Source organism: Stegodyphus dumicola, chromosome 9 (genome assembly GCF_044657685.1).
Source record: "Stegodyphus dumicola isolate Sdum_Otavi_A_Nest chromosome 9, ASM4465768v1".
NCBI classification, from domain to species: Eukaryota; Metazoa; Arthropoda; class Arachnida; order Araneae; family Eresidae; genus Stegodyphus; species Stegodyphus dumicola.
In genome coordinates, this window is record NC_140776.1 from 14,554,741 (window position 1) to 14,574,470 (window position 19,730).

Below are 19,730 nucleotides of genomic sequence, written 5' to 3' on the forward strand. Positions count from 1 at the left end.
TATTCATTATAAACGAATATAAATAAGATTGCCGCATGCGAGCTTGTTTAAGATTTTTTATACTTTTGGAGAGAGAAAACATTAGTAGGTCTAACTAGTAACAGAAGTTGAAAGCAAGTACAATGTGGTCTGGACAAAATCCCAATTCAGAGTGAATTAATTTCGATGTTATTTGATTGATTGACAAATAATGCTTTAAAATTATTATTGGCTGGTTGAGTTTCGGGTTATTAAATGTCACCAGCATTATATAGAAGTCACTTGACATGGATTGATAGAGGAATGACGCATTCCACAGAGGTTTATTATAGGCAGTTACTACTTTTAGTACAGAAAGGGAAAACGGCAAAACAAATTTAAATTAGAATTTTGAATTACATAGTTTTTATTTATCTCTAGATATATGCCTAATAATATATAAGAAACATTAAAAAATTAATATTCTGAGGTATTTTTTTAACTATATATGTAGAAAAGTATTTTAATATCTGAGTTCATATTTAGGTTCAGATTTTAAGACACTAACTATTTGTCTAAAGAGATTTGTATTTATTAAATGACACGGGAAGTATACTAGTGGGAAGTATACTATATTAAGTATAACTAGTGGGAAGTATACTAGTTGGAAGTATACTATACTTACGGGATATTTATTAAATTAAGGGAAGTATACTATATTCCCTGACTGAACGATGCTTTCGTTGAGGGTTTCGGATGAAAACTGGCTTATGGAGGGGAGGAATCTATGAAAACGGTGCATGCAGCCAGCCAGTCTGTTCGCTGAGATTTGAACTTGAACTGAACTATCAGTGCTCAGACGGCTTACCTGCTGGGCTGTGAAGAAGAAAAGATGCCTACATGGATAACTTTCTAAGAAGAACTAGCTCTGTTCATGTTATAGTATATGGGGAAAACCATGGAAACATCCATGCAGCGAATTTGTTCGCCAGAATTTGGATTTTGTCCAACTATCAGTGTTCAGCACTCTTACCCACCAGATTCCATGATAGGCTATATATATTACAGATACAGTTGTTAATACCATTTATTCATTGTGTCCCTATGTTCCATTCTTTCCCAATGTGTGTGATTTCGAACATGAAAGCAAGATTTTAACATGCACACAATAAAAATTGTTTAATGCATAGCACTAATGCTGATATACGAGAAAATAAAGCAAAGATTATCTGAAACTCAGAAAAAAGAACCTTCATAAGGCAGTAACTACGTAACGCCACACTTGACTGCCCAATTAACATCAGTGTGATAACTGACGAATGAAATGTGTGCTGCTGCAACGTTAAATAGTAAATTCATAATGGAAACTTGAGACAAATGCTTGTTCAAGAATAATCATCTGAAGATACTGCTATGTAAAAAGGATTCGGACATAGTGGCATAGCTGGGGGGGGGCAAGGGCATATCTCTTGTTTTTAGGTGCAAAATACAGGAAGTACCAAACTAATGTTCCCCATTGCATTTTGGCAAAAAGGATGGGGCACGAAATCTTCAGCGTCTCCAGGCGCTAGCTATGCTTCTGCTCAGATGAATTTAAAAGCTTATATTCAACCTAATCCATGACACTAAAATAAAACATAAACTAAATCAATAACTTGTACAAAAATAACCCAATATGAGTAAAACCAAAAGCTAAGTTGAAAAAGAATTCTGTATGCAATATAAGATTCTGAAAACAAAATCCTTTTGGGAAGCTCTTGTGTTTATCTCTCTATCTGAAACTCTATAAGACACATAAAAAATGTGCTAATTCAATCAATTGAAAACCAGAAACTGAAGAGAATGTAAAAAAATGATTAGATAGGAACGTGAAATAAATTTCAGTTGTAAAAAATAGAGCTATAACATGCAAGCATCAGGCATCTGACAACCATATGTCAAATATTTATGTATATAATTCAAAGGCACAAATTTAGTCAAATGGCTGACAAATTATTCCTTATTTTATCTCAAGAACTGAAACAGCAACTTTATATGACACTGACCACCTGCAGTTCAGAATTAATCACTTACGTAATTTCACTGTACACACACACACACACACACACACACACACACACAAACACACACACACACACACACACAAACACACACACACACACACACACACACACACACACACACACCGATAGTTAATCTGTACAAATTGCATTCATAAACTGATACAGCTATGATTACATAAAGAAAAAATAACTAATTGTACAGATATTTTTTAAAATAGCACAGATACTTTACAATGTGATGTCCTATAAATTACTTCATGATGTTCATGGACATAGACAGGTTAATATAAAAAGTGGACATGTATAAATATTTTTTAAACTCGAATTAAATAATCAATGATTTAGCAACATCCAAAATGTGAAACCAAGCAGAAAATAATTAGAGTTTTAAACTTTCAGAAGCATTTATATCGACAGCTATTACAGAATCTCTCCACCTATAAATGACGTCATTTTCAAGTCAAACATAATTAGCCAGCATCAGAAGGCCACAGCCAGTACCTCCTACATACAAAGCCAAGGCTCTAGGGTTGCTTGAACGCTCTGACGTCACGAAAGTCGTCTCTCCACTTTGTCTTCATAACCCTCAGATTATTTTGAAAAATATCATACAATCATCAACAAATATTTTTCTAAATAATTACTGCAAAAAGTTAAATGATAATCTTTTAAGCAATAATTTAACTAAGCAACGGAAATTAAAAACATTAAAAAAATAGTTTATGTATGTAGCAGAAATGAAATATGTTATGTGTTTAAGGTAAAAAATAAGAGAGTGAAACTAACCTATTTTTTCTTAATATTTTCAGACTTGTAATTCATTTTTTAAATGAATATTTCTGCAGAATGTGTATAATATGTTGAATAAAAAAGAGCTTTTTCTATTTGTGTTGTGAAGTCTTTGCCACCTATTCCAAAATGCATGCACGCATACACACACAAAAAAAGGGAAATATTTGCAATTATCATAGAAAAGTGCTGAAGCTCTAAGGTCTGTTATATAATATACTAAGCTTTTTCATCATAAACTAAAGAAATATTCATTTTTGAAGATAAAATACTTTGTCAATTAATATTACTTTCGTTTATATCTTAAAATCAATATCTTGAAATTTTCTAATCTTATTTTAATTGAAACAGACGTGTTTATTACATTAATTTTAAACTGTAAGAAGGAAGTATGCACAATTTGTAGTCAAATACAATTCAAGATGACTAATTTTTATAGATATTTACTAATATATTATTTTCATTTTATTTTATGTTTAATTCTGTCAAAGAAATAAAATTTCTAGAAATATAGTTGTACGTATACAGGGGAAAATACATCTGATAAGTCTATAAAAATAAACTAGAATAAAAAAGGACTTTCATTTCTTCCCAGCTGTAAGGCCTCATACATTTGTACTAAGTTATTTTTTCTCAAAGGGATTTACTGTAATAAAAAGTAAGTAGCATGAAGTTGCCTAAATAAACATTTACTCCCCTTTTTCTCACTATAATACATGGTGTCATTTCCTATTATTTCTAGTTATAACTAGTAGAAAAATTTCAGGTAAAAAATAAGACTTTTTTTAATGCGTTTTGCACCCTAGTTGTGCTACTTTCTTAATAAAGATCTGAAATTATTCTTAAAATTTTAAATCTTACCTGAACACTAAACTTCTTATTCCTTAAAATTCTAAAATTTCAGGGCATCTGATCTATTTAGATATTTTAAAAGTTTCTGCTGATTATCCTGATAAAAAATTCCATTAAGTGCATATCAATTATACAACTTCATATTTATCATTTGCTAAAAAATTCTTAGATAAGTTACAATTAAATGATTTTTAGGAACAAATATATACTAGTTACAAGAAAATTATATATGCACAGGGGATGTTACAGACATTAAATGATAAGAATGAAACTTGAGAATTTTGAATTCCAAACAAGTGTAAAGTTTGTTGAATTTTTGTAATTTTCCTTTTTTGTTATTGAGAAAGATGCAATTACATATTCTTCAAAAATAGGTATCTAATTGAAAAAGCTTAAATATATGGAAATTTTTGCTCCTATATTGAAAATTAACACTGAATACCAATACCAATACATGCTCAAAAACAGTATTTTTCATATTGCTCAGAAATTGTATTCAAATCAGACTCCAGGTTTATTATATGTTACGAAATTCAATCCTGTTGTGAAGTGAATAAGATTAAAACCGGAAAATTACTAAACAAATACGTGTAAATAGCAAATGTTGTTAAAAACTGTTATTAACTGTTAAATTGTCATTATGCATTATTGTTGCCTTTTTATTAAGGAAGAGGATATTTATTAAAATATATATTCAAAAAACAAACCAGCAACAGCCAGATCTTAAACATGTATTTTATTACCACCATCTGAAGTATGTTAAATCAATTTTTGTTCTATTATTTTAAGTGTAAAATTATTTGAGAAAAGTTAAGATACGTATTTGAAATTAGGAAATGCAGTCGATGAAGGGCAAATCGGATATACATATTTATTTATTTAAAACCGAATGATGTAAGCCTTCTGCAAGGTGGGGATTACGTTTCATTTTCTCTGTTCTTAAGGGAATAACAGCGATAAGTGGCTTCTTGTGGCAACCATACTGTCTGTAGATAAGGACGTCTTTAGTGACGTAGTGTCAGCCGTGCCATGGCTTTGTATGTAGGAGGTACTGGCACGGCGCGGGGCATAGCTTCTCGGTGTAAAATACATGACATAACATGACTTGTAAATGGGTGCCATTAAGAAATTTGAAATATTAGAGAGTTTATTTATAAGATAATAATGTAGTGTTTATTATTTATATAAAATATTTAAATGAGGCTGTTAGGGAAAAAATAACAGCCACCTTATCTAATTAATTATTTAATTAATGAAACTCATAGTGCACTAAAAGACTTGAATGTAAAGTGAAATGTTTCATTTGTTGTTGTTTATATTATTTTCTACGTGAGCATCATTTTCTCTGAAGGCTGTTCTCCAAAGAATATCCGTAAAAATGCTTTATTGCTTTATTCCCATGGAGGTTCTAACCTCCTCAAATCATTTAACTTGTTAATCGAAAATTCATTAAAGTTTTACACAATATGAAATAGGTAATAAAATAAATTCGAAATTCAAAATTCGGGCTTGCAGGTGCCCATGTTCGAGTGGAGGACTACGTGATTCAGAATTTGATGGCCGTAAGTATCATTTTATTTCACAATGCAAGAAAAATGCATACATTCATACAGATTCTTTATTATTTAATTTCTTTAACTATAAAAAAGGGCGATAAAACTCCTGTAAATGTTTCTACGCAAAATTTCGTTTTGAGACTAATATCCCTTTCGTGACTAACGTTCCTCTCAGGCTAAAACCTTCGTAGCATTCGATATAAAATTTTTTAAAGCCTGGTAAAAATGTGGGTTAAAAAATAAGATCTAGATTATAATAATCGTCACATAATGGAAAAGTTTATGTGACCTATCATTTTATAATGAAGGCCCTAATAAGCTGTTGTAAATTTATAGTATATTGAGTGAGCTGTTGAAAACACAAACCTAATATAAATTAAAATGGCTTAAAAGAAGGGGAATGCTTCCTTCCAGTTACTGAGCTTCCCTAAAAATTTGTTTTTTATCAGAGGAAAAGATGCTAAAAATCTTCTGATTAGGAATGTTGCATTTTGAAAACACTCTGTTTTGAGGTCTGTTTGAGTTAGTTGAAAAATCCGGCAAAGCCAAGAAAAAGAAAGAAATACTAGAAGCGTAGTGTTTAGTCTTAAGTGTGTATAGCAGCGGCTCACAACTAGGGAGGAAATTTCATGGAATTTCAGGGTGGGAATGCCGTCTGCCTCTTATTTATCTGTTAAGTATTTTGCTCAATTTGTGAATATAAACTGCTACTTTTATGCAAGCGTTGATATTCATCCTATTTTCTATACTTGTTTAATTCACAAAACTCATTTAAATGAATCTAAATTTAATTAAATATGTATGTATTTTTTGAGTTTGGGAAAGGAAGGGGGGAATGATCTTTTAGCAATGGGGGAAGAGCACATGGGGCTAATAGAAGTTGATATTCAGTGGTCAAAGTGGATTTTTTTTGCACCAGAAACATACTCATATTTGTGTTTTGCATGGAGAAAACTATACAAATATCTTTGCAACTAGCTGTTTTATAAGATACTAATCGTGATCAAACGAATCTGCTCTAAATGCACTTATCTATTATGAATCGATTATTACTCGCTCTTTATTTACACTGCGAATTTAGAACGAATTTACGCGTGTTCTGATAGCGCAGAAGTTTCATTAAAAGGTCTCTAAAAATCTACACCTTCAAAATAATTTTTAAGTCCTCTTCCCTTCAGTTGAATTGGTATGAAGAAGAAAGTTATTTAGATGAAAAATTAATCTTGTAGTGGACATTGTAACTGGACTTTTGACGCGCCTTGGCCTTCCTGTCACGAATGTCTCGCTGGGCTGAATTAACCATTAAAACCACTATCACATTATATTTCCGCTACGCGGGACTGGACGTCGAAAAGGACAATCCTCAGAACCCGCACATGTCCAGGAAAGCCCCGTAGTTAGGTTACCATTTTCACATACTACATAGACTTGAACGCCAAACAGACTTGAACTCGATTATCGCTCAGATTGGGATCACATGACCTTTCAGGAGCAGAACTTTCGACTGATTGGTTATTCTCTACGCGGTACAGAGATGCAGCCGAAACATTTTCGGCGACGTTTCAAAAAATCCCGCGTAGCCGGTACATCGTTTCCGTAGCTAGGCGGGACTTCGCTTCCAGCGAGGCTCTTGTTTCTAGGAATCCTCCCGTTCAAACCAGTGCTACCAGAATCTCGTTTCTCAGAAAAGTAGCGTCTAGCAGGGACCATCGTTAGATATCATAAGGGTTTAACTAATATAAGCACGTGCTTAAGGTGTCAAGGAAAGAAGGCACCACAAGAGGAAAGAGAGCACCAAAAAAAATCTCCCCGAATTGTATGCATTCTATAGCTTTGCCATAGAATGTATAGTACAGTTGAGCCGAAACCAAGAAAGAGAAGGAAAAAAAAAAAAAAAACCCCTTCAAGTGCCTCTATAGGTCTTAATTCTGCCCTACTGTCACGATCTCATCATTCTGAATGCATCACCGAAAAATGAGGAATAACATTCGTTGTTCTTCAGAATGCAAAATTATTTTAATCTTGAAGAAGGGAGACCTATATCAACTATTTTGAAATCAGTATAGTTTTCCTTAAATCCTATGACAAGCTGGGCTTTTTTCTCCCCCTATCCCAAATTTTACATTATACACCGGCTTTATTATCCAGAATGCAACTTAAATATTTCATCTGAATGTTAATTTTGTCAGATTTGTGAGAATTATAAATAAAATATTAGTGTAAAGTGTCGTATTCTTTTTGACACAAAGTAACTTCAGTCGGATACATATTATACTAATAGTATATCAGCAGGTGGCTACATTTCTAACTTATGTTTATAACTGCGTATAAACTGAAGATAAATATTGTATCAAGATGGCGGCTTTAACTGAAGGCGTGAAACGGCACTTTCCGTTGCAAAACGTGAAAGATGTTATTCATTTATTTAAAGCTCAGATTGAGAATAATGATGAACCTAATTTAGCATTACTCTCTATTGTTGTTGGATACATTGAGAATTTGCTGACATGCAACAGGGTTTTACCTTTAAATAGTGACGTAGAAAATGTCCTTGAACCTATGTTTCCAGTGGTTGATATTTCCACGGTGGATGCATTATACGCCAAGTTCAAATGTCAGATTAAAGGTTCAGTGGATTTGACTCAGTATCGCAGCAGCCGTTGCGCTACCCGTGAATTAGTAAAGAAAGTGTCTGATATTATTTGGGGATCTTTAACGAGAAGTTATTATAAAGATCGCGCACATCTGCAATCTCTTTTCAGTTATTTAACCGGTAAGTAAAATTACTGAAAAATAAACCAAATGAATATCACGTGCGTCAGATTCCTCAAGGTATTTTCTATGGGTATGAGAAAATATAATGATTTCAATGTGCCTCTGAATTATTAATTTCCGGTTTTACATGAAACACGTGTATTCGTTGGGGTACCGGTAAGGTTGGATTTGATAAGATAGTCGCCAAATTTGCGGTTTTCAGAAATACAGGTCAATTTCTGTAACCTTTAATTGTAGAAAGGAATCCCTTTCATACACATTTACTGTTTATCTCCTAGTATATGCAAGCTTAAACTCTCTCTCTCAGGTTAAATCGTGCAGTTATTAAATTTGGTTATGTGTTGGCGTAATTTGGCGGTATGGTTAAGCGCCAAAACTGTTTTGTTTATTTTGTTATGTAAAATTAGTTACTGTTAAATGTGATTTAGGTTGTAAGTTTTGAGAAGTTGCTGCCATATTTTAAAAATTTTACTGGATTTATTATCAGAAGAAATATTGATGTGCAATTGTTCTCTTGTGAATTGACATGTAGTTAATTTTCGTGAAAGATTTTGTATTGTGAGGAAAGTTAGGCATTAGTTTTTAAAACTGTGGTTATGAAATACTCAGTTTCATTATTAATATATAATAATGTTAATATAAAATAATGTTATTTCAGTATATAAATATTGAAAGAAGCTTAGTGATATTGAAAAATATAAATAAATATAAAATTATTTAAGGAAAAATCATAATTTTAACACTTCAAAATAGAATAGTTAAACTAAAAAAGTGGTATGTAAAATTTTGGACTTTTAACATAAATATCTCTTCATAAAAGCAGCTAGTCCTAAATATATAATTATTTAATATAAGTATCCCTTCATAAAAGCAGCTGGCCCACCAGCGGCCGAGCGGTAAAGTCGCTGAACACTGGTAGTTCGGTTCGAGGTTTGAATCCCGCGAACGGGCTGGCTGCATCGGCGTTTTCGTGATTTTCCCCATGTGTAACGTGTATACGAGCCAGTTTCCCTTAGAAAGTCTTCCACGAAGGCATCCCTCCTCTTAGGCAGATAGCCCTCGAGGCTTTGCCATACTCACAGACACACACACACACTCATAAAAGCAGCCAGTCCTTAATAGTGACTTAACATCTGTCTTTTATTTTATAGAAATGCAAGCTATGCATGTGAACAAATCAATGAGGGGGAGGAATCTTAATTTGCATATTATGAAATTATTGATTGAAAAATCAAAGAATTATATATTGTAATTAATAAGAATAAATACTGTGAAATTTTATAAAAATAAAAAATTTGCAAATGTATGTCACATTTTTGAATGGTTGTTCCATGAGGCAGTACATTACATACAGTAATCGTTTTAAAATAAAAACTTTCTATTTTATGATGAAAATTCCTCTCCTTTTTAGAATAAAGATTAATGGTTCATCTATAAATAAGAGTAAAGCAGTAAATTTTGACTTTTTGAACTTTGTTGGTTATTAATAACATTCGTAAAATTTCAAATCTCCTAATCATTATTGTCAGAAAAAATTTCCAGTAAATCAAAGAATGGTTAAAGTATATTTACGGGTACCTCTTGGTGATTTTTGGCGGTACACATTGATCTATTTTCCCTTAAAAAAATCCCAAAATTGCACAGAAATGGCATTGCACACTCCCTTGACTTTATCCATGTACACATCAACCTGTTTTCATTTTAAAAAACATCAGAGAATTGCATGAACTAGGCTTTGCACACTCCCTTGACTTTGTCCATGTACATATCGAACTATACTTGCTTAAAAAGTCGAAGGAGCAGCCAAAAAAAAAAAAAAAAAAAAAAAAAAAAAAATACATAACGTCAATAAACGATATTTTAAATCAAACGGTGAAATAACATAAAAAAGGAAATTCATCTTTGCACTACACAAAGGAAATACCCATGTAACCTTATTTACGAATTAACACGTCTTCAGTCAAACAAAATTTCGTAACAGCATCCAAAAACTTCCTAAAATTACCTGAACTAGAATCTGTATACTGGTGTAACCACATAAATTCACAAAATAAGAGTAAAAAATATCATCCATAACAACGTTTTACCGTACGCATTTCCAACGTTTGACCATGCACATTTCCTTCCCACAAACAAGACACCTAATAATGGCTACTAAGTAAACCTTCATTTACATATCAGTCAAGTAATGTTCTTTTTCTCTTTCTTTCCATATCATGCAGAGACTTAAAATTATTCTTACTGCATTCGGCCATTTTACCGTCTAAATTACAAAACAAGCATTATAACTTTCTAACCAATACACACACCAAAAGCCCTTACAAATTTACTGCAATCATGCAACTGATTAAGTTATATTAGAGTTTCCATAACATTCAACTACTCAGGCTACCACAAATGAAACAACTTGATGGTAAATAAAACAACAACTTGCAATAAATGAAACTTCTTGATAATACCCTTCTCTGTACTCTAACCCAAAAAACTTATCAAAAAAGCCGCAATTGACGAAGAGCTGTCAACTGACAAGCCATTAAAACGATGGGTATTGGAATTCAGCACAAAAGTAGCAAAATAAATTTTTCAGTCTGCGTAATATATCTGGGAGATGCTCTTTAACTCCTAAATGAAAGGATAAATGGTTACTTTCTGATTATCTTCACCTTTACCAAAAACAAACAAACAAAAAAAAAAAAAAAAGTGTTATATGGCAATCCATAGTGTCACCAAAAAGTATTTATGAGACAGCTATGCATGTACCACACATCTGTTTTGCAGTTTTCTGAACAAAAATTAGATGTACACAGGGTGAAAAGCATTGCCAAAAAAAAAAAAAAAAAAAAAAAAAAAAAAAAAAAAAAAAAAATTGCAGCATGAATTTTAGAAGCACTGCCTGAGATTCGTAAATGTAAACATTGCAGATAATGGCAATAATAATTCAAAGCTAGTAGTCCCACAAATGTATTTGTTCAAAGTAGCAACACTTCCTCTTGCTTTCCTTCATTCCTGCCTGCAATCTGCATATTGTACTATCACATTGATAGTTCATCTTAGCATTGTTTGCATGCATAATTTAATCCTCAAAATAATATTTATAATTATTTTGTGTGATTCTATGCTATGTTTCTTGAAAGTAAAATTACCAAAAAGAGAGAAACAGAGAAAATCTGGCAGATAACTTGCTTGAATAATTGTTTCAGTATAAAATTAAACAAAACAACCATGACCCATTCTGGGAAATTTTAAATCTGATTAAAGATGATTTCCCAATAGGGTAGTATGCCTTTACCAGTTTTCTTAATGGCGGTTTCTTGGGAAAAAAGAAAGCGCTTTTTGGGTTTAGATGGGTCTAGTTAAAAGGAAATGAAGTAATACTTTATATAAGCATACAAGAATTTTTAACTCTTTTATAATAATAGATTTAATCAGAAATCATTTTCAATAACTAACATTATCTTTTATGCTGATTTTAACATACTTATGTAATTTTGTTTCCTGCTAACATTATTAGCCCAAAGGGCGTTGGCCTCGAAGGGCAATTAATTTCGTTTTGGCATTTTGAGTCAAAAACTTTAAACGTCCGTTTCAATTTTCAAATTGTTGCGACCAAATATATGTTATATTTAAAGAAACCTGTGTTATATTTTAAGAAATTAAGTAATGAAGCACCTGCACCGAATATGGGCATCTGGAAGCCGTAATTTGGAATTTGTTTTATTATCGATTTCATATTTTGTAATGATTTAACAAATTTTTGTTTAACAAGCTTAATGGTTTGAAAGCGAGCAATGGCAACACTGTACGAGGGGGGGGGAATTATCTTCAGCACGCGAGACTGTGTATAAAAAATTCTAAACATATGCTTATTTTAAAATTATTTTGCGATATCGTTGTTGAATTGAATTTTATGGTTTATGTGCGAAGAATATTAATTAATAAATAGAAGTAACACACAAAACGTTAAAAAAAAGTCCTTTTGTAAGTAATGTAAAATCTGAAAGCTTCAGATTTTTTTTAAAAAATGTATTTAATATTTTCAACCAGCAAATTTTATTTACGTATGCCAAATAGGTAGTATTTTTTTTTTTTTTTTGTTTTTGTTTTTTTGGCTAATTTAATCCTCCGAGCATTATGGGTTTAGCCCAGAAATTTCAAAGTTCCTCAAAATGTTATGAATAAATGCAATTTTCTTGATTATAATGAAAAAAAACAGCTCTCTCATTTTGTACCTTGATTCCTTTTCTTTTAGTATACATCCAAACTGAAATCGTACACATTAATACGTGGCAGAAATTTTCATGTGTAATGAATACAAAAGCTTACCTTCCATATGCAATTTTATGTCCAAAATGCTGAGAGGGTTCATGTACATGTCATGTTTAACCAGGTAATTCTGGATTAGGTTTGGTAAATATATGCTGATCATGTCATCATCAATTTTTTAACACACTGAATATTATTTACATTAATATGTTTTCGTACACTTGTATTTTTGAAAGTTATTTGCGTAGATCTTATACTAAATTTATGCACAAATTAATTTTTTTTTCTAATATACTGCTTTTTCTGCACAAATTAATTTTTTTTTCTAATATACTGTTTCATTTTAAGCCTTGTATGTTACAAAATAAATATCATGAAAATATTCCATGTGATAAAATTATTTAAGCAAAAAGTGTTAATCAGTAACTCGTATAATAATTTGGGCACTCAAAATGTTTGTTGAGATGTTTTGGCAAATGAAGTTTCTTGTCATTTTTTGTTTTAAATAAAATTGCATTATGTAAATTATTGTTTGTATTTTGAAATTATTACTTGTTTTGCAGAATATATTAATAGTTCCATATATGAAGTGAATGTGGCTAGACACCAGAAATCAATGATAAATTTTGTTTAGTTTAGTTTTTCATTCTTTAAAAGATGGTAAAAGTAGACCTGCGGAAAATGCACTTAAGTCTGTGCCACATTTTATGCTAACAAGAAGAAATCAGAGATTTGTTATACAAAAAAAATCAAACAAACCCAAAAGTTAGCGCTGCAAAATGCATAGTGGATTTAAAAGTACACCTTTCATTAAAATTCTGTGTTACTTTAATCCTATCCCTTACTTTAATCCTATCGAACATGTATGGAGTGAAATGTAGAAAAGAATAGGGAAATAAGACATTTCTTTGAAAGCTCTACTGACTGCAATTACAGTACAAAGTCTTTAATCTGGACTCATCGGGACTTCGGCGATTCCGTATTAGGGGTTTTTCCGGATTATAGATCATCAATTTAAATCAGGTAAGATGGCATGCAGAAATTATAAAATTAAAAATATAAAACCGTAATTTATGAAATAAAGAGCAATTACGATCTAAAGGGTATCAAAATTTACAAAAAAAAAAAAAAAAAAAAAAAAAAAAAAAAAAGCTTAATATTTATTTGTTTACTTTATTAAACATTTCTTTCAATGTAAGTTATTTAATTTGCTTTATTTTATGTGCTAATACTTTCTCTTTAATTCTATAAACAGACATAATTTCTTGTTCAATTACAAAGTTCCGCTGTTCAAGTCTTGTAATTGCTGTGCGGAGAATAACCGACTAACTTGTCAATAGAAATTTTTTCGTTTTCACTAACCTCTCTGTCACTTTCTTCATGCCTTTATCCATTTTTTGCAGCAATTCCACTTTTTGTTTGATGAACATCAAAACATGCTTTCGCTTAGTAGATCGTTTGGCAGCTCCAGAATCGGAAACTCTTTTTGACATAATCGAAAGTTCAAGCTTACTTTTTATAAAATTGCTCTAACAGTCTGAAAAAAATAATAAGCCAGATCCAGTTAGAAGATTAAGGAACGACACAATCTGCAACATTAATTGAAATAGATAATTAGATAATTTTAGCCTATCTTATACCGTCCGTTATACATTAAACGCACATGCATAAACATATTATGTGCATGCATAAACGCATATGCGCATGCGTAAAGGTATTATGTGCATGCGTAAACACTACGTATGCACAGAAAGTTTGTAGCTTTGAGGTCCGGATTAAAGACTGTACTGTATTATAGAAGAATATGATACATAATAGAGTAATCTTCAATACAAAAATTAGTTGAAGTTATCCATCCAAAGCATACAGCTGGGCAGCAGAAAGGGAGAACTATATGCTGTTTTTAGTCTAAAATTGTATGTTTTTATGCTGTTTCTTTGCATGAGAAACTACAGTATGCCTCATCAAAAGAAATGGCTCTCTTAAAAACAAGTTTCTAAGTTTAACAAAAGAAGAATTGATATTTATAGAGGCTACAGACTATACTTCTGCGAAATAGTTTTTGGATAAAATCAAGTCACTGTGATGCGAAGATGGAATTGGTGCACGTTAGATTGTCCGACTGATGGCCAGAGAATAAAAAATCTTACACAAAGACATCTATCCTTATAGGCTTTTGTGCATTTGGCTTTTGTCTATTTTAGACATGGTTGATCTTACGACACTAATAGAATGTGAAAAATTCATTTGAAAAGCTTAAATAAATTTTTACATTCTCCTTTTCTTTCTTTTTTTTTTTTAATTTAGTATCTAATAGGTAAAATTAATTAACTTCAGATTAAGTGTTAAAAATATATACATTTTTTTCCAATGAAGTAATTTTAATAACATTGTTTTTATTTTTATTTCTTTTTTCAGTCCTAACTTTTTAACAGATATCTCCATCTTACGTGATTAATTATGTTTGGGCAAAGTATTTTGTTTAGGTCATTATGATGTTTAAATAGAATTTCAACTGTAAATCTAATCAAAACATGATTTAAAGACTTTAAAAAAGGTTAGTGGTGAAAAAGATTTTTCATGTGAAGATTTTTGATATGCAATGCTATGTACTCCCCGTCTCTCGAATATCTGATGTTTCTTTTCTCAAATTTTAGGAAACAAACTGGACTGTTTTGGTGTTGCATTTGCTGTTGTTGCTGCATTTCAAGTTTTGGGATATAAAGATGTTCATTTGGCATTGTCTGAAGATCATGCTTGGGTCACATATGGCAAAGACTCGGAAGAAACTGCTGAAGTTACGTGGCATGGTAATTTTAATTTTTTCTTAAATTTGTATAACTAGGCATCAGATGATTTCATATGGCTTATTCCTATAAAACCAATCTTGTTGGACCTTTCCCAAAATAAATGTCTTCCATGAATTTTTGTTTTATAATTTCTTGAAGAGCAACTCTTAATTAAGTTTTTATTTTTAGAGTTTTGATGAAATAAATATTTGAAACTTGCATAACTGCCTTGACACAGTTTGATGATTTTTAAAGGGAAAAAAATAGTGATGCCTTATAATTACAAAAAATTATGATTTCATACATACATGTTATTACATAGTTTAGTTTTTATTAATCTCAGAAAACCATTAATAATATACTTATAGCAAACAGTATATATAGTAGCCCCAGAACAAAAGTATATTTTTAACAAAAACTATACTTTTTGTTCTGGGGCAAATTTTTATGGCAATCACTTTAAGAATAGATTTAAAGCACCTTCAATCTTGGTGCTATGTAAATCTTACTAAATATGATTGTATGTGGTGATGGGGATGTTTCTCTCCCTGTGTATTTTATTATTCTGTTTGATAGATCTTCATATTCTTTCTACATGTTGATCATGTATGCCAGTTCCTAGATCAACAAAGTTGTATGTATGATTAACCATTTTGTGTACCAATCCAGCTTCTTTTGGTTCTGAGCTGTTATTTTGTATATAGACTTAAATCCATTTCTAAGATTATATTTTTTCTTGCAATTTTTCTTTTCTGTAGTTTCTTTATCAAGAATGTAACCCTCTTTCAGTGTGTCTCAGTCTTGTAGTCTAACTCTTTGTAGTGGAGTTCAATTCTAATTAATTCTTCATTTCAGAGGTATGGTAGGTCTGACTGTGGTGAAAGACTTACCAACTAATATCAAATTCATTACCTGCTTGAATCCCGATGTGTTTATAACAGTTTTTTTTGTTGCATTTTTTAAAAGGTTGTTTGCCAAGATATATCATAATCAAATGTGAATTTGAGATTTTTCAATTTTGAAGAAAAATAGAGTTTATGTGTATTTTCTTGCAATATGTTTTATCTTTTGATATGACATAATTAATAAATGTTCTGTCTCATGTTGGTGCCATTAATAATGTCACTCCAAATAATTATATGTTCTCCGTGTTAATCTTTTGTCAGGACACACAGAAAGTGTGTTGCTTAACATGATACATATTCAGGTCTTCATTCAGAATTTTATAAAAAGTGCTATGCTTGAATTCTGCTGCTATTTGAGATTGTTTGACCTGCACCAAAATTTGCGTGTCTTGGGTTTTTCTTTTTATTCATACCATTGTTGGCTGACCAGTATGCTTCATGCAAAACATAGTGGTTTGAGGACTTCTCGGCCAGGTACTTGCTTGATTACTTAAAATATTTTATGTAGGATAGTTTACTTTTGGCAAACCCCTTTTTGCTGTATGCTTTTTATTTTACAGTACAGGCCCACGCTGATAATATGTGCAAGGTCGCACGACAATGTCAAGTCAGAAAAGCACTGTTCAGTCATTAAAACAAGTCCCTCTCACTGCTTTCCTGAACAGGAAAATTCTTGTCGTATTTGAACGTACCCCAGAGGTCAACTCGGGTAAAACCTGGGAAGCTACCGATTAGGATCTGTACCTAGGCAGTCTCAGCCAGGGGTGTTTAAAATCAGTCTTCACAGGACTGGAGTCTTTGCTTGTGATGGCTGGTTCAGGCTTGACAGGAACCATATGGTACTGTCTTGTCCGTTCCGTTGGTTGTGGTGGAGCTATATAATCAGATAATCATGGTTGTCCAGGGCAAAATACCCCCGTCGGGGGAGTTGGCGAATTCAGCGAGCATTTAAACTGCTTGAGGTTTCCAGTGGGTGTCTAGAGCCTCAAAACTGCATATTCATATCCTTCCTTGGTTTCTCCCTGGGGGCACCTAAAGCTGACATCTATATACCACGACGAGTGTTAGCAGCCGGATTGGTGGCCCGGTCTGTCTGGCAGTGTTTAAGTGACTTCGTTCTGCTCTCCGGGTTAGGGCCCCTGTTGATGGCAGATGTTTTTACCATCCCTCTAGGACGGGGGCGTGGAATGTGAGTTGCTGAGAATTCCTGTCAACTCAGCTTATTCTTAGCTCGTCAATTCGACCAATAGGTTAGCGGCTTTTTGGATCGCCTCTAGGGGTTGGGGCATTTAACTATGTTAAGGCATCATCAAGCTTGCCAGTTTTGAGTGCCCCTTCATCTTAGCACACTCTCTTATTTGACTGAAAGTTTATAACCAGGACAGGAGTTCACCTCTGGTGTTCTTTTGAATGTGAAAATATGTGATGCTGATGTGTATGTAAGGGTAGACGCCGGTGCCATAGACACATTCGACAAATTGCATAATCCTTATTTTGTGTTTACTGTTTCAGTCGTAGTAATTTGTGCAGCATTTATCTTTTTTGTGGTTTTTTTTTAGTGATTGCCTGTTATTATTGTTATTCTACATAAAAAAAGGTAAGTGCAGTTACATATTATGTTAAACATAGGTTAACTTTTTAATTCGTAAAAGCAACAATTTGAGCATAATTACTCGAAAACTGTTTATCTCTTATTTTTGAACCATTGTCGTTCCCTTCGCCGCTTAAATTATTAATATCTAAACCAGCGGTTCTCAACCTTTTGAGAAACGTGTACCATCTAAACAAAAATTGAAAACCTTTAGTACCACCACTACAAAGTACTACTGCCACAACCACTCTTGAACAAAGCTCAGATTGCATAAATTTATGAGTGTTGGAGAAAAAACTCAATTAGGATGTTAGGGTTTTAATTTTTGAATTTAACACTTAAAAATACTTTGCTTCTATGCTTACCACCTGTTTCTTTTGCATACCACCGGTTGAGAACCCCTGATCTAAACCATTTTCCTCAAAAGTCTTTAATAAGAATGTTGTTAGTCCTTCACTGGTCATATCTGTTGTAACACAAAATACTAAAAACCTTTCTTCAATATTCATGTCTGTATTTCCTAAATTAAGATACCTCGCACAATCTGGTATCTGCTCTTAATGGTTGACATCAGGAGTATAATCAAGCAATGTAGAAAAATATTTTGCCTGTTTGACATTATTTAAAATAATTTATTTTATATTATTTCATAATTGTTTCTAATCAATGAATAAGCCAGTTGTTTAATTTTGCATTTTATCTCCCAAGCTAATGAAGCATATTTTTTTTTAGTTTGAATTTTATTAGTATTACATACATGATAGGGTCAAATTTGGCAATCATTTCTATACACTTTAAAAAAATTATTATTTCTCTCGAATAATTTGTTACTGGAATCACGTAAAGCTGAGTTTTGTTTGTGTAAAAACTGAATGGCATAGATAATTCTTTCAATAACATCGTGGCAATGTTATTGAAAGAATAAATTTTGCTTTCAGTAAAAGAAACTCTTTTTAAAATAAATTTTGAAATTACAAATCAACAGTTTTATTCTTTCGAAATCGTTCTAAGAAATCGGACCAAAGGTGTAGATTCCGGAAACATATTTTACTTTTTTCATGAACTTTTAAGTGCTCATTTAAGTGGTTACAGTCATAAAATTCAGAACTACTCAATTTTATGCTGCTGAAATTGTTAAAAATTTTGCAACAAAAACAATAAACAGAATTTGCTTCAGCAGAATTTAGCAACCAATCCCCTTTAACTCTTTCCTTGTTAGGCAAGATTCGACAAAAGTACATTTGTTTGGTTTCTCATATTATTGTGTTAATAATACTTCATTTTAAGTGTTAACCATAAGCATTTTCCCTTTAATATCGTCACTTCATAACGGCGCTCGCTAAACATATGCACAACAGCGTCGATCAGGCTTGACGCAGGCCTGCTACAGTATTCTTGTTTCCTACATATCATACTTCACAAAAGTGAATTTATTTCTTAGTAAATTTCATTAATGTTACATGTAATTCTTCATAAATTTTTTTTATGTGGATGTATTAAAAAGTTCCAAGATTAATTTTATAACATAAATGATAGCAGAGGTTTCACTAGCAGCTATACTGATCTTCAGTCTTTATAAGGCGGTGTGCCAAGAAACATCACTGTGTTTATATTGTAAATTATTATAGTGGTAATTTTGTGTACTCGGTTGTGTGGTAGTCTGTGATTACATTGCAGATGGAAAACTGAAACAGTGAGCTAAGACATGATTCTGAATTGAAGCAGGCAAATCTACCACATAGGCATTCGACAGGCTTCGAAAATAAATTTTACTCACTATTTTGAGTTTCAGAGGTGCTTCAGAAGCATAAAGTCATCCCTTGAAGATGGCGATCTGAAAGGCCTTCTGCAAGCTTCACCTCTGAAAACGTGGAACGAATTTGAGAATTTTTTTCAGGTCAAATATCCGTGAATGGTTGATATTGCTGACACTGTTGTACGTATCAATAATATGTCATTACATATAATTGCGAATAATATATTCCATGTGCTTCGGATTCTCCATAATGACAGTGCACCTTGTCACTAAGTGCTTTTTGTTCATGATCTTTGTTAATGAATTTGTCACCAACCATGACATGTTATCACATCTGCACCTGCTCTACTCACTATGCATCTTCCCTTTTCGAAACGTAAAGCTGTAACTGAAAGGTTGTACTTTTACATCATTGCTAAGATCCAGTGTGAAT

General features: G+C 32.1%; 1 protein-coding gene across 1 annotated transcript in view; it reads left to right on the forward strand.

Moving 5' to 3' along the window:
* The first annotated feature begins 7,568 nt into the window (after positions 1 to 7,568).
* Positions 7,569 to 19,730, forward strand: part of Mnn1 (menin 1) — a 50,075-nt gene continuing 37,913 nt past the window's right edge. Inside the window, exons 1-2 of the mRNA XM_035356238.2 lie at positions 7,569 to 7,991; positions 14,914 to 15,066. Of these exons, the coding sequence (XP_035212129.1) occupies positions 7,574 to 7,991; positions 14,914 to 15,066 (571 nt within the window). The 5' untranslated portion in view covers positions 7,569 to 7,573. The remainder of the gene's footprint in view (positions 7,992 to 14,913; positions 15,067 to 19,730) is intronic.